We start from the raw sequence: 12,373 nt of genomic DNA on the forward strand, positions 1-12,373 counted from the left end.
CATATCCTGCCAATTTGAGAACATACCTATTATTACCCTACTCTCTGTCTCTTAACCCCTAACCAATTAAGATTTTAATTGAAGGATTTAAGACAATCAAAATGTTTAAAAATACTTTTTAAACTCATCGGTTAAGAAAAAGGAGATGCTGCTGCACTGAAGCTATTGGAACAGATCAAATACCTGGAGAATACTGATTGTAATGTGACAGTCAAGTATGACCTTCTCATTCTAATATAGCATTTATTGGATCACAAGGAGCCATTCAGACTTCTTGACATGGGATAAGAAATGTTTAGATTGAATTTTCTAATGGAATATGCAGTGCCACATAGTGGTTTTAAAATATCACCAGTTGATGCTCCGTGGAGTCAAGACCAAGGTGAACCAGGGCTAGAAGGTAGGGGATAATTAAGTCAAAGCATGCAGTCATGTTAGAGTCATTTTAAAGTCATACGTTTTGTCCTTTTAAACTTGCATTATAAATTCCTTTGCCCGCATTTTTAATGAAACTGTTGATATAGATTTATGTAAATTTATTGTGCTGTTAGAGGTGGGGAGTGGGATTTATTAGATAAATCTATCAAAGAGCCAACACTTACACAGTAACCCACAAGGCCGTCTCCTGTGCTGTATCATTCTATGATGCTAATTGCATCCTCTTGCCAGAAATGGTGGTATAGCGCTTCCAATGTGCGCACGCTCTCTCTCTCTCTCTCTCTCTCTCTCTCTCGCGCTCTTCTCTCTCTCTCTCTTTCTCTCTCTCTCTTTCTCTAGCACCATGCATTAATTAACCCATGATGTAAAGAACCTGTATCATGCTGTTAATCTGTTGTATTACCCACTATCCTACAGCAACCTCTAGTTGTTGGTGCTTGTCATTCAATGCAACTAAGTATTGCAGCAGAAACAATGTGCAGGGTTAGGGAGAAAAGGCAGGAGAATGGCACTAAGTCAGAATGCTCATTCGGAGAGCTGGTGTAGACATGATGGGCCGAATGGCCTCCTGAACCATTACAATTCTGAGATATTTGTGGAAATAAACAAATAGGGTAGATGCTGCAAATCTGAAGACAAAAACAGAATTACAGTCAGAAGCTCAGCAAGTAACAGCAGTGGTTGTGTGTGTACTGTAGGCTAGAAAAGATTACTATAAAGCTTTAAATAGCAGAGCAGCAGAATCATGGCAGCTGAGTCTTATAGGGTAGTCCAACGAAGCTGTGTGGCCCTGATCGCAGAGAAATCCAGGAGACTGGGAAGCCAAATTTGAGCCGATTTCAAGGTGTTGAAAAGAGCTTCAAAAGAACGCAGGATGAGCAATGTTCTCTGTACAGGTAACTTTAAATGTATAGTTTTGAACTTGGAGTCTGATGTTGTAATGTGTCCATTATTTTGGCCATGGACTTTAAGCAGTAGAAAAGAGCAGATTGGATGGAGGATAGGTGTATTGGCATAATCCTGCATTATTCACCATAATCTTTGATATGTTTTATTCTCTCACACTGCCACATTTCACTTTGATCACAGAAAAATTCCTGCCCACAATTATTTAAAAGCACATACTGTACAATATATATTTGTATATGAAATGTATAAATATTATAGATAATTTCTCTCCTGTTAAGATCCTCACTGTATTTGTAAATACTTGTTTTGAAGTGTCAGCCTTGGCTTAGTGGTAGCACACACACACTCTGAGACAGAAGGTTTTGGGTCACTTGAAATTTGAGCCCAAAATCTAGGCTGACGCTTCTGTGCAGTACTGAGTAAATACTGCACTTTCTGAAGTGCAGTCCTTCAAGTTAGGCATGAAACAGTGGCCCTGTCTGTCTTCTCAGCTGACATAAAACATCCCTTGGCACTGTTAAAGGTGTGCGGGGTATTTCTCCCGGTGTCCTGACCAATATTTATTGGCCAACACCACCCTCTGGGACTTTGTACAGTGAGTATTGACCACTGTGCTTTCCTACATCACAATAGGTACTAAACTTTAAAAGTAATTACCTGGTGGTGAACTATTTTGGGGCGTCCTCCAGTTGTAAAAGGCACCTTTGATCCCTACTTGATCACACATTACAGTACATGGTCACATGTGCCCAAATACTGGTGGTGTCAACTCAAATGGACGCTTGATTGATGTGAAGTTTTGCGCGTTCTATGGAATTCAGCAGCGTAAGACAATATTGGTGCTAAAAGACCCTTTACTATGATTGCTCCCTTCATATCTTACTGGGCTCAACCCCATATTCTGCCTTACTTTCTTCCTTCACTCCCACCACCCCCCATCCCTCCCCCTCAAACACCCTGATTGGCAAAAATGAAGGCCTCTTTTTTTTCCAGTTAGGGAAATTTGTCAAAAACCACTGGGACCAATGTTTGTGCGAACTGCATAATTAGAGAAGGAGAGAGGGTTTTAAACTAAATAGTGGGGGCTAGGGATCAAATGTGGAAAGATGTGGTATATCAAAGAGTAGAGACAAGGTAAGAGAGGAAAATAGTAATTTAGGAAATAAGGGTCAGAGAAAGGCAGGAAGAGACAGAGAAAAATCTAAGAATGCACAAAGAATCAAGACCAGATGTTAAAGATAACAAAAAGACTAAACTAAAGGCTCTGTATCTGTGCGTAGCATTCATAAAATAAATGAATTGATAGCACACATTGAAGTAAATAAATATGATCTGATAGACATTACAGAGAGCTGGCTGCAAGATGACAAGGATTTGGTCCTGAATATTGAGGGGTATATGACTTTGAAGAAGAATAGAAAGCTAGGTAAAGGTGGAGGGGTAGCACTGTTAATCAAGGATGGCATTTGTGCAATAGTTAGAGATGACCTTGGTTCAGGAGATCAGGATGTAGAATCGGTTTGGGTGAAGATGAGGAATAGTAGGGGAAAGAAGTCACTAGTGGGGGTGGTCTACATGCTCTCTAACAGTAACCACAATGTAGGACATAGTATGAAAGAAGAAATATTATGTGCTTGTGATAAAGGGACGACAATAATCACGGGTGACCTTAATCTACATATAAACTGGAAAAATGAGATTGGCAGTAGTAGCCTGGATGAGGAGTTCATAGAATGCTTTCAAGAGAGTTTCTTAGAGCAGCACGTTCTGGAACCAACCAGAGAACAGGTTAAATTAGACTTGGTATTGTGTAATGTGACAAGATTAATTAATGACCTCAGGGCAAAGGCACCCCTAGGTAGCAGCAACCTCAATATGATTGAATTTTACATCCAGTTTGAAAGAGAGAAGAGTTGGTCTAAGACTAGTATTTTAAACTTAAATAAGGACAACTATGTTGGGATGAAAGCTGAGCTAGCTGAAGTGAACTGGGATACTAGGCTAGGAGATAGATTAATATAGAAGCAGTGGCAGACATTAAGGGGATATTTCAAAATACTCAGAATAAGCTTATCTCTACTATAAAGGGAGGACCCACCATCAATGGTTAACAGAAGAAGTTAGGGAAAGCATCAGACTTAAAGAAAAAGCATATAACTGCACAAAGATGAGTGGCAGGTCAGATGATTGATCAGAATATAAACAATAGCAGAGAATGACTGAAAGGTTAATCAGGAGAAAAAAATTAGAGTATGAGAGGAAGTTGGCTAGAAATGTAAAAACAATGGCAAAAGTTCCTACAGATATTTAAACAGGAAGAGTAGGTAAAGTGAGTGTTGGTCCTCTAGTGAGTGAGAATGGGGTGTTAATAGTAGATAATAAGGAAATGGCGGATGAAATCAACAAATATTTTGCTTCTGTCTTCACTATGAAGGATACAAAAAACATTCTAGTTCTAGCTTTAAATTGGGAGATGGAGGGGAGAGAGGAACTTGGTGAAATTATAATCACTAGGGAAGCAGCACTGAGCAAACTGGTGGAGCTGTGGGCTAACAGGTTCCCGGGTCCAGATAGACTTCATCCTAGGGTCTTAAAGGAGGTGGCTTATGAGGCAGTAGATGCTTTGGTGTTAATTTTCCAAAATTTGCTAGATTTCATCAGACTGGGAAATAGCAAATATTAGCCCTCTATTCAAGAAAGGAGAGGCAGAAAACAGGAAACTTAGTCCAGTTAGTTTGACGTGGGGAAGGTGTTATAATTGATCATTTAGAGATTATAGCTAGGTACTTAGAAAAACTCAAGGTAAAGAGTTAACTTGATTTTATGAAAGGGAAATCATGTTTAACCAATTTATTAGAGTTCTTTGTAGGAGTAACATGTGCAATGGATAAAGGGGAGCCTGTAGATGTACAATACTTGGGATTTCCAGAAAGCCTGTAGATGTGCTGTACTTGGATTTTCGGAAAGCATTCGATAAGGTCCAACATCAAAGGTTATTGCGGAAAATAAAAGTTCATGGTGTAGGGGGTAACATATCAGCCTGGATAGAAAATTAACTGACTGGTAGAAAACAGAACGCATGCATAGATGGATCTTTTTGGCAGGGCGTGATGAGTGGAGTCCCGCATGGGGTTTGTGCTGGGGCCTTGACTTTTTACAATTTACATCAATGACTTAGATGAGGGAAGAGAAGGCATGGTAGCTAAATTTTCAGATGACACAAAGATAAGTAGGAAAGGATGTTGTGAAGAAAACATAAGGAGTTTGCAGTTGGATATAGATAAGTTGAGTGAGTAAAAACCTGGCATTGGAGTATAATGTGGGAAAATGTGAAGTTGTTCACTGTGGCAGGAAGAATTAAAAAGCAGAGTATTACTTAAACGAAGATCGACTGAAGAATTTCAGCGTGCAGAAGGACCTAGGTGTTTTTCAAGCATAAGTCACAAAAAGTTAGTATGCAGGTACAACATTTAATCAAAAAGGCTAATGGAATGCTATCCTTTATTACGAGGGGAATTGAACATAAAAGTAAGGATGTTATGTGTTACGACGTGGCAGGTGACAAGTGCCAGGCGGACCAAATCCACAAGGGAAACTTGGCTACGCTATCACAGCGGTTTTGCAATTTATATTTATTACAAGAAGGCTTATGCACTGAATTCAGAAGAATTGAGTCCACTAACACCTTTAGAGATTTTAAAATTAAGTTAAAACATTTAATAATAAAAGAAAAAAAAACAATAAACATACACAAAGTTCCAAAGACAAGATTAGTTAGTTTTAACAGTTCCCAAAATTCTTAGTTAAACAGGCTCCCAACTACATACCCCCTTTAAGGCAACAGTCCAAAATAGATTTGAAATTATATAATCAACCCAGCAAGGTTATCACAGCACCCACTTGACAGTGGAATTCCAAAGGCTTGTAACACAACTTTAGTTACTGGACACAGCAGACTTCTGCTAAGGTGACTGGAGGCTTTTCCACAAGAACTGCGGCATACAGTGTACCCTTTAATCTCACACAGTCACACCCCTGATATAGCCTTCCCTCCCTCTTTTTATATATGTTTTCTCTTTCTTTAATCTGTAAATTCCATTGTTCTGCAGGTTTTTGGAAATTTACTTTTCCCATAATATAAAAATCTTTCATGTTGCAATATAGCCTCTTTTGGGAAAAATAACCATCATAACCTTGCCCTATTTATCTGTTAGTTGTAAACATCCTACCATCCCTTTGAAACCCAAACGCCTTTCCACTTATCTTAAAATGCAAATTTCCACCATACCTTATCTGTGGAACCCTCATCCTAGCTTGCCCATCTCCATTTCAAAAGCCTGCTTTACGCCTAATTCTTTTGATAATTTCAGCCTTGCAGTCTACCTGATTCTAATTCAATTAAATCAGTCACACAGACAGAACCGTCCACACTCTCAGCCATAAGCCTACATTAATGTTATGAAAAATATTATAGTAGTTTTGTGATAAATGCTTCAGTTATACAGGGCCTTGGTGAGACTGCATCTCAAATGCTGTGTGCAATTTTGGTCTTATTTAAGGAAGGATGTAAATGTGTTGTAGTCAGTTCAGAGGAAGCTTACTAGATTGATACCTGGAATGAGTGGGTTCTTTTATGAGGGTTGATACCTGGAATGAGTGGGTTGTCTTATGAGGATAGGTTGGACAGGCTGGGCTTGTTTCCAGTAGAGTTTCGAAGAGTGAGGTGTGACTTGATTGTAGTATATTAGATCCTGAATGGCCTTGACAGGGTGGACGTGGAAAGCATGTTTCCTGTTGTGGTTGAGTCATGAAATAGGGGGGGGCACTGTTTTAAAATTAGGGATCGCCCTTATAAGACAGAGATGAGGAGAAATTTTTTCTCTAGTGTTGTGCAACTTAGGAACTCTCCACCTTAGAAGGCGGCTGAAGCAGGGTCGCTGAATATTTTTGAGGCAAAGGTAGATAGATTCTTGTTAGACAAGGAAATCAAAGGTTATCGGGAGTAGATGGGAATGTGAAACTCGAAGCTCAGACAGATCAGCCTTGATCTTATTGAATGGCAGAGCAGGCTTGAGGGGCCGATGACCTGCTCCTATTTCATATGTTCATATTCCATGACAATCCTCAGGAAGGCCCTAAATCTCACCTTGCTGCTGCAATAGCTTCATAGTTTTCCAAAAGTCGTACATGGGTGCTTCCTGGTCATTTGTCAATAGACTTATAATTAATAGCACATAAATGCCTATCACTTAGAGCAATGCTTATATGCTTAAATGTTTCTAAGTATCACTATTTAAATTTAGCTGCAGCACACAATACCTCCAACAGAGTTGTCATAATAGTGCAGTGACTCCTGTCCCTTACTATTTTGTGTACCTATGGCATGTGAGGGATGCTAAATGAAGAAGAAACATAAGAATACCTACCTAATAAGGTTGCCTATATTCTTTAGCTGCATTATCTGGATATCCTAAGCACTTGCCTACTGGATAATAGGCTGGGTTTTGCTGGGGGTGGTGGGAGGGTGGTTGATGGTAAGCTGTCAGTATGTGTTTGAAACCCCTTAAAAAGTTGCACCTTAGCAGAGGTTTTAAATGCTGAAATGATTAACAAAATTTGATGAAGAACAGAATTGTTCTGAAGCTATAATGTCAAAATCCTGGCACGCTGTTAGATGATTAATTAGTAAAGCTACATTTTAAAAATAATTTTTAAAAATTCTGAATATTTTAGCTTCCACCTTCACACCAAGTGTGCCCCAATCTTTAATTTATTCAACATAAAAATTTTAGAAGTGATTTTATTTTAGTGCTTTTAGTTTCTTTCTATGGTGGGGGAGGGTTTTTGTGAAAACCCTTTAATCTGATTGGCTGCTTTGAGAGCCTAGTGACATCACTTCAGCTGCACGCTGTGAATCCTCCATAAAGAATGCTGCAAACAGTTACAGTGCCTCTGCTTGCCACTAGAGGTGAAATTCTCGCTAGAGAGATTGCTAGAACGAGACTTAATTCCTGCCCTTGCTGTACTGCTGACCGCAAGATCCGGCACAATGATAATGATTCTTAACATCCATCTGATCCATCAACAATTTAAAACTCAGCCGAATGTGTGACAATCTAGAATGTCTTCAGCATTTCATTGAAGTATCATCTTATCTTATGTGCTCAAGTCCTGCAATCAGGCTTCAATCCACAATCTTCTGAAGCAAGAGTACTACCAACTGAGCCAAGCCTTCACATTTCCATGTATGTGTTCAGTGCACAGTTTCCCCAGAATCTATAAAACTAGGCAATACTGCAGTGTGTGAAGGATGCATGTCATTCAAATATTTAAAAAACCTCCACCTGTATGATGCATATTTCATTATGCTGTATACAATAGTACAGCTGTATATGCTCCAACATAAATTTGCAGTGCGTTTGTCAGGTAATTTTCCAACCTGTAATTAGTTGTAAACAATTAATGTAATACCATCAACACTGCAACACTGATTCCTTTATTGTACTTTTGAAAACAGTTTACTGTGTGTCAGGCCCCTTTAAATTCTCAAATTATTCTCCTGTTACTACGCACGTGTAGGGCTGTTGCCAGACCTCCATTATAAAAGTGTGCCCAAAGTGCCTGGTAAAATTGCCTGTTGCTATTCAAGCAAGTTGTGTACAAAGAAACGATGAAGCTGAAGGAGATGCAGCCTGTGTTAAATTAGACTGATCCGTCTCGCACACTGTGCCTTTTTGTTTTCAGTCACTGCTGTGCAATAACTTACAAGTCACCCAGTGTCCATCGCAATGTGTCATTTCATAAATCTAATTGAGATTCAATGTGTTTAATAAATCTCATGCTTCTATTCAGATGTTTGACTGGATCTCTCACAACAAAGGACTCTTTTTGAATAGCTACACGGAGATTGGAGCTACTCATCAGCACGCGATGGAACTTCAAACACAGCACAATCACTTTGCAATGAACTGCATGGTAAGGATCTATAGATGAGAAACACAAAAGTTGATGCAGTAAGTATTGCGTTTCTGCTTTTCAGGTGGGGCAAAGAGAGAAGTTTTGGTAAAGAGCTGCGATGTGTTTCACTAATGAATAAGGCAAATTATTTGTTATTGCTTAAATTCTTTCAAACAGGTTTTCACTAACTCTGGTACTTCAATGCAAAATTAATAGCGTTCTAATATCACGTTGCAGTGCATATGGTTGACATTTGTGGAATTTGGCGAGGGTAGCTGTATTATGGCAAATTACTAACTTTGCTAATTAATGAGCTCTACCCAACTATTAATGGAGGGGGGACACACTATAGGCAACAGTTTTAATCCAGATCTGAAGCTTTTATACTGATCAAATTACATGTATTAATCTATTGAAGCAATGAGTGACTTAGTGTGTTGAAAGGTAATATAGACCTTCCGATTTAGCTATGGATGTGAAAACTGTCTTGTATTTTTGCTCTTAATTTGTCTATTGCTATCGAACAATTGCTGATAGAACTGCAGGATTGTGGATCTTTGATCACAATGACGACTGAAGTTAAACAGAACTGTGTAAACTGATACATGACTTGATTGAAGAACTGTTCAGCTTTTGCTCTCTGTGGAACTGTGGATCTGTAGAAGTCACTGTTCTCTAGGTAGAGGGAAAGGGTGGAAGAAATAATATATTGGCAGGTAGATTGTGATAATACAAACACACGTCGGTTTGTGTTTCCACACATTGGGATTTTGGCATTAATGGTGCTGTAGTTCGGAGATTACTATCAATTCTGCTCCACACCTTATCCAGCACCTCAGACCCAACCAAACTGTTTGCAACATCATCCTGTTTGATCCCAATCTGAGCTACTAACCTCATCATACCGTTGACCAAGTTCTTAGCCTCCCTTTCTGATATCTCCTTTGGTTCTAGAAACATTTCTACATTAGGGTGCGATGCAAATGCAAGTTTATTTTGTGGTGTCAGGTGAGGATCAAGTGCTTCCTTGTAGATAATTTAGAAAAATTGTTGGGAGAGTCACCTTGCCAATTTCAGAGAGCATTGACAAATGCCATGGGGTAGGTAGCTGGCTAAATTAGCTATGCATAGTGCAAGGCAAGATGAAATAGTCACATTGTTGGTAATAGAACTATTAATATTTCAATTTCACTGCTAAAAATCTGTCAAATAAAATATAACTCAAAAAAGATGGAAGTAAAATAAGAGTAGCAATCCTGCTATCCCACCATCACTGCCAATTTACAGCCGGGTAGTGGTTTAAGAAAGAATGAAAATCTATAGGGAGTGCTTTTTGCTCAATGTATCAAAATAGCAGATACAAATATATTTGCTTTTTAAAATTAATTTCCTATCCTCTAGTAGACACCAAGTATTTTTTGTTGAGCATACAACCATTGATGATTGGTCCTCCAGAATGGCTCCACTATGCCTATCTTTGAACATACATGAGAGCTGATCTGCAACTTTGTTAACTAAAGGAAAGTGTATTCCTGCTGGGCACAATGCCAACATGGCAATTCTCATTTTAAATAGAAAATGGATGTCTTACAAAAATATTTGGTGTCTTTTTTTAATCTATTTGCAATGCAAGATAAGTACTTCACGAACTCTCCTTCCTCTATTGATGCTTTAAGTTCCCATGCCCAAGCAATCTGACCTATTTCCCCAATGATACTCGGCAGAGCAAAAGGCTCACACTCACTGCAGCTCAACTGAAGAGAGAGGAGGCCAGCTGTATGATTCCCTAATTATTTAAATTTAACAACCATTTTTGAACTCTATTTTTAAAACTGCTCTCATGAGAAAAAGGTGTGCTAAGTTTATACATTTTGAAAAATGAAAAGTATGCAGCTGATTTAATTAAAATGGTTAAATGTGGATTTATTTTGTCCTATCTAATTTAGCTCCCTCTCTTGTTAATTATTGTTGATGATGCAACTCATCTATTTCACTTCATGAAGAAATATGTTTGATGTTTGCTGTGATGCATAGAGTGAAAGCTGCTTCACTCTATAAACATATTTGACAGGTTGTAAAGCCATTTTGAGTTGCTGACATAGGGAATGTGACTGTAATCAGTTACAACGGGAACAAATTTGACATAGTAATATAAAAGCCAAATTCTGTGGATGCTGGAAATCTGAAATAAAAACAAAGTGCTGGAAGCACTCAGCAGGTCTGACAGCATCTGTAGAAAGAGAAACAGAGTTAATGTTTCGACTTGAATATGACTCCTCTTCAAGATGCAGTCAGACTTGCCAAATTTGACATAGTACCTTGTTTCTTTCAACTGAATCAGGATATCCTACCATTTATCCATATCCACTTAATCAGTAAGTCTCTACTTTCCATTAGATTCTGTATTTTTTTTGAGTTTCCTTATAATCAACCGCAAGATATTTTCCAATAAACTTGGCCTATGCCACAGAAGAGTACAGTCCCTTTATATGGAATCTTTTGGAACAATGAGCTTGGTGCCATTAAAAACAGTACTAAAATTGAGATACTTTCAAATTTCATGTCAAGAAATCCTGAAAATGGTTCAAGTTAATTTTCAACTTATAACACAAATATAGCCCATACTCTACAAAAGAAGATATTATGGCTGAAACACAACTTGCAACCTAATACTGCAAGCATGCTTTACTGTCTGATAACATCATCCTTCGCCTGAATTAGGTACTTTTCAAATCGCTCCATGACGGGTGTTATTTTAGTAAAAAATAATCTGGAATACTTTTTGTTTAAAGAATGATGCTGCTGCATTTTTAAGCAGTGAGACATTTATTGTTATTTTCAGTTTTAGGAATTTTTAAAAATCAGACATTAATGTCCACTATTGTTATCAATTCAATTGATGTTCAGTTTTACTTCCAATTTTATATTGTATTCCATTCAATATGTATGACACACGCCATTTATTTGGGCATTACCAATGTGACACACAGTCACTTTTGCAGCCATACGCTTCTACCAATAGAAGCAGTTTCAGAAGTTGCAGATGCTCCCTTCCCTTGCACTAATGGTTTTTAGAACAAGGAAGGGAGAAGTACCAATATATATGAAAAAACAAAAAGCCTGTTTCAACCAACTTAATGTGTAACACTACAGGGTAGGACAGGTTAGTTTCATATTTCATGTCCTTGGTAGCAGCACATAGACTAGATGAGAACTTGCCAAATCATTCATTTGTCAAGCTAACACATCGTTCCTGCACCCCCTTCAAAATTGCACCCTTTATATTGCCTCTCTTTGTTTTTCCAACAAAACATACTACTTCACATTGTATCAAACTTCATCTGCCACTTGTCTGCACATTCCAGCAAACGGTCTCTGTCCCCTTGAAGACTGTCACTATCCTCCTCACAGTTTACAATACTTCATAGTTTTGTATCATGTGTAAACTTTTAAATTGTACGGTGCACGTGCAAGTGTGGGGCATTAATATATCTCGAGAAAAGCGGCGGTCATAATATTGACTCCGGGAGAACCCCATTATATACCTTAATCTAGTCTGTTAAAACAACTGAAACAAAAACAAAAATACTTGGAAAAACTCAACAGGTCTGACAGCATCTGTGGACAGGAATACAGTTAATGTTTCGAGTCCGTATTACTCTTCACCAGAACTCAGTCAGGCCTGCTGAGTTTTTCCAGGTATTTTTGTTTTGGTTTCGGATTTCTAGCATCCGCAGTTTTTTGCTTTTATCTTACTGTTAAAACGACTGTTCCCCACTACTGTCTGTTTCCTGTCACTCAGGACACCATACACCATACCCTTGCTGCCGCTGTCCCTTTTTATTCCATGGGCTTCAACTTGTATGTGGCACATTATGAAACACTCTTTGGAAATCCATATGGAACACATCAATCACATTACCCTCATCAAGCATCTCTACCACTTCATTCAAAAACTCAGTCGGCAAACATGAGTTGCTTATAGCAAATCTGTACTAAGTTTCCCTAATTAATCCACACTTGCCCAAGTGATTTTGTCCTGTATAACCATTTCTAAAAGTGTTCCCAT

At 38.4% G+C, this 12,373-nt stretch overlaps 1 protein-coding gene across 4 annotated transcripts in view; it reads left to right on the plus strand.

Annotated features, from left to right (window-relative positions):
* Nucleotides 1-12,373, plus strand: part of LOC144678972 (triple functional domain protein) — a 663,567-nt gene that overhangs the window by 251,255 nt on the left and 399,939 nt on the right. For all 4 annotated transcript variants that reach the window (XM_078539119.1, XM_078539117.1, XM_078539118.1 and 1 more), the window contains exon 6: nucleotides 8,200-8,322. In XM_078539119.1, the coding sequence (XP_078395245.1) occupies nucleotides 8,200-8,322 (123 nt within the window). The remainder of the gene's footprint in view (nucleotides 1-8,199; nucleotides 8,323-12,373) is intronic.

The sequence above is a fragment of the Cetorhinus maximus genome, chromosome 3, assembly GCF_964194155.1.
Source record: "Cetorhinus maximus chromosome 3, sCetMax3.hap1.1, whole genome shotgun sequence".
Taxonomy (NCBI): Eukaryota; Metazoa; Chordata; class Chondrichthyes; order Lamniformes; family Cetorhinidae; genus Cetorhinus; species Cetorhinus maximus.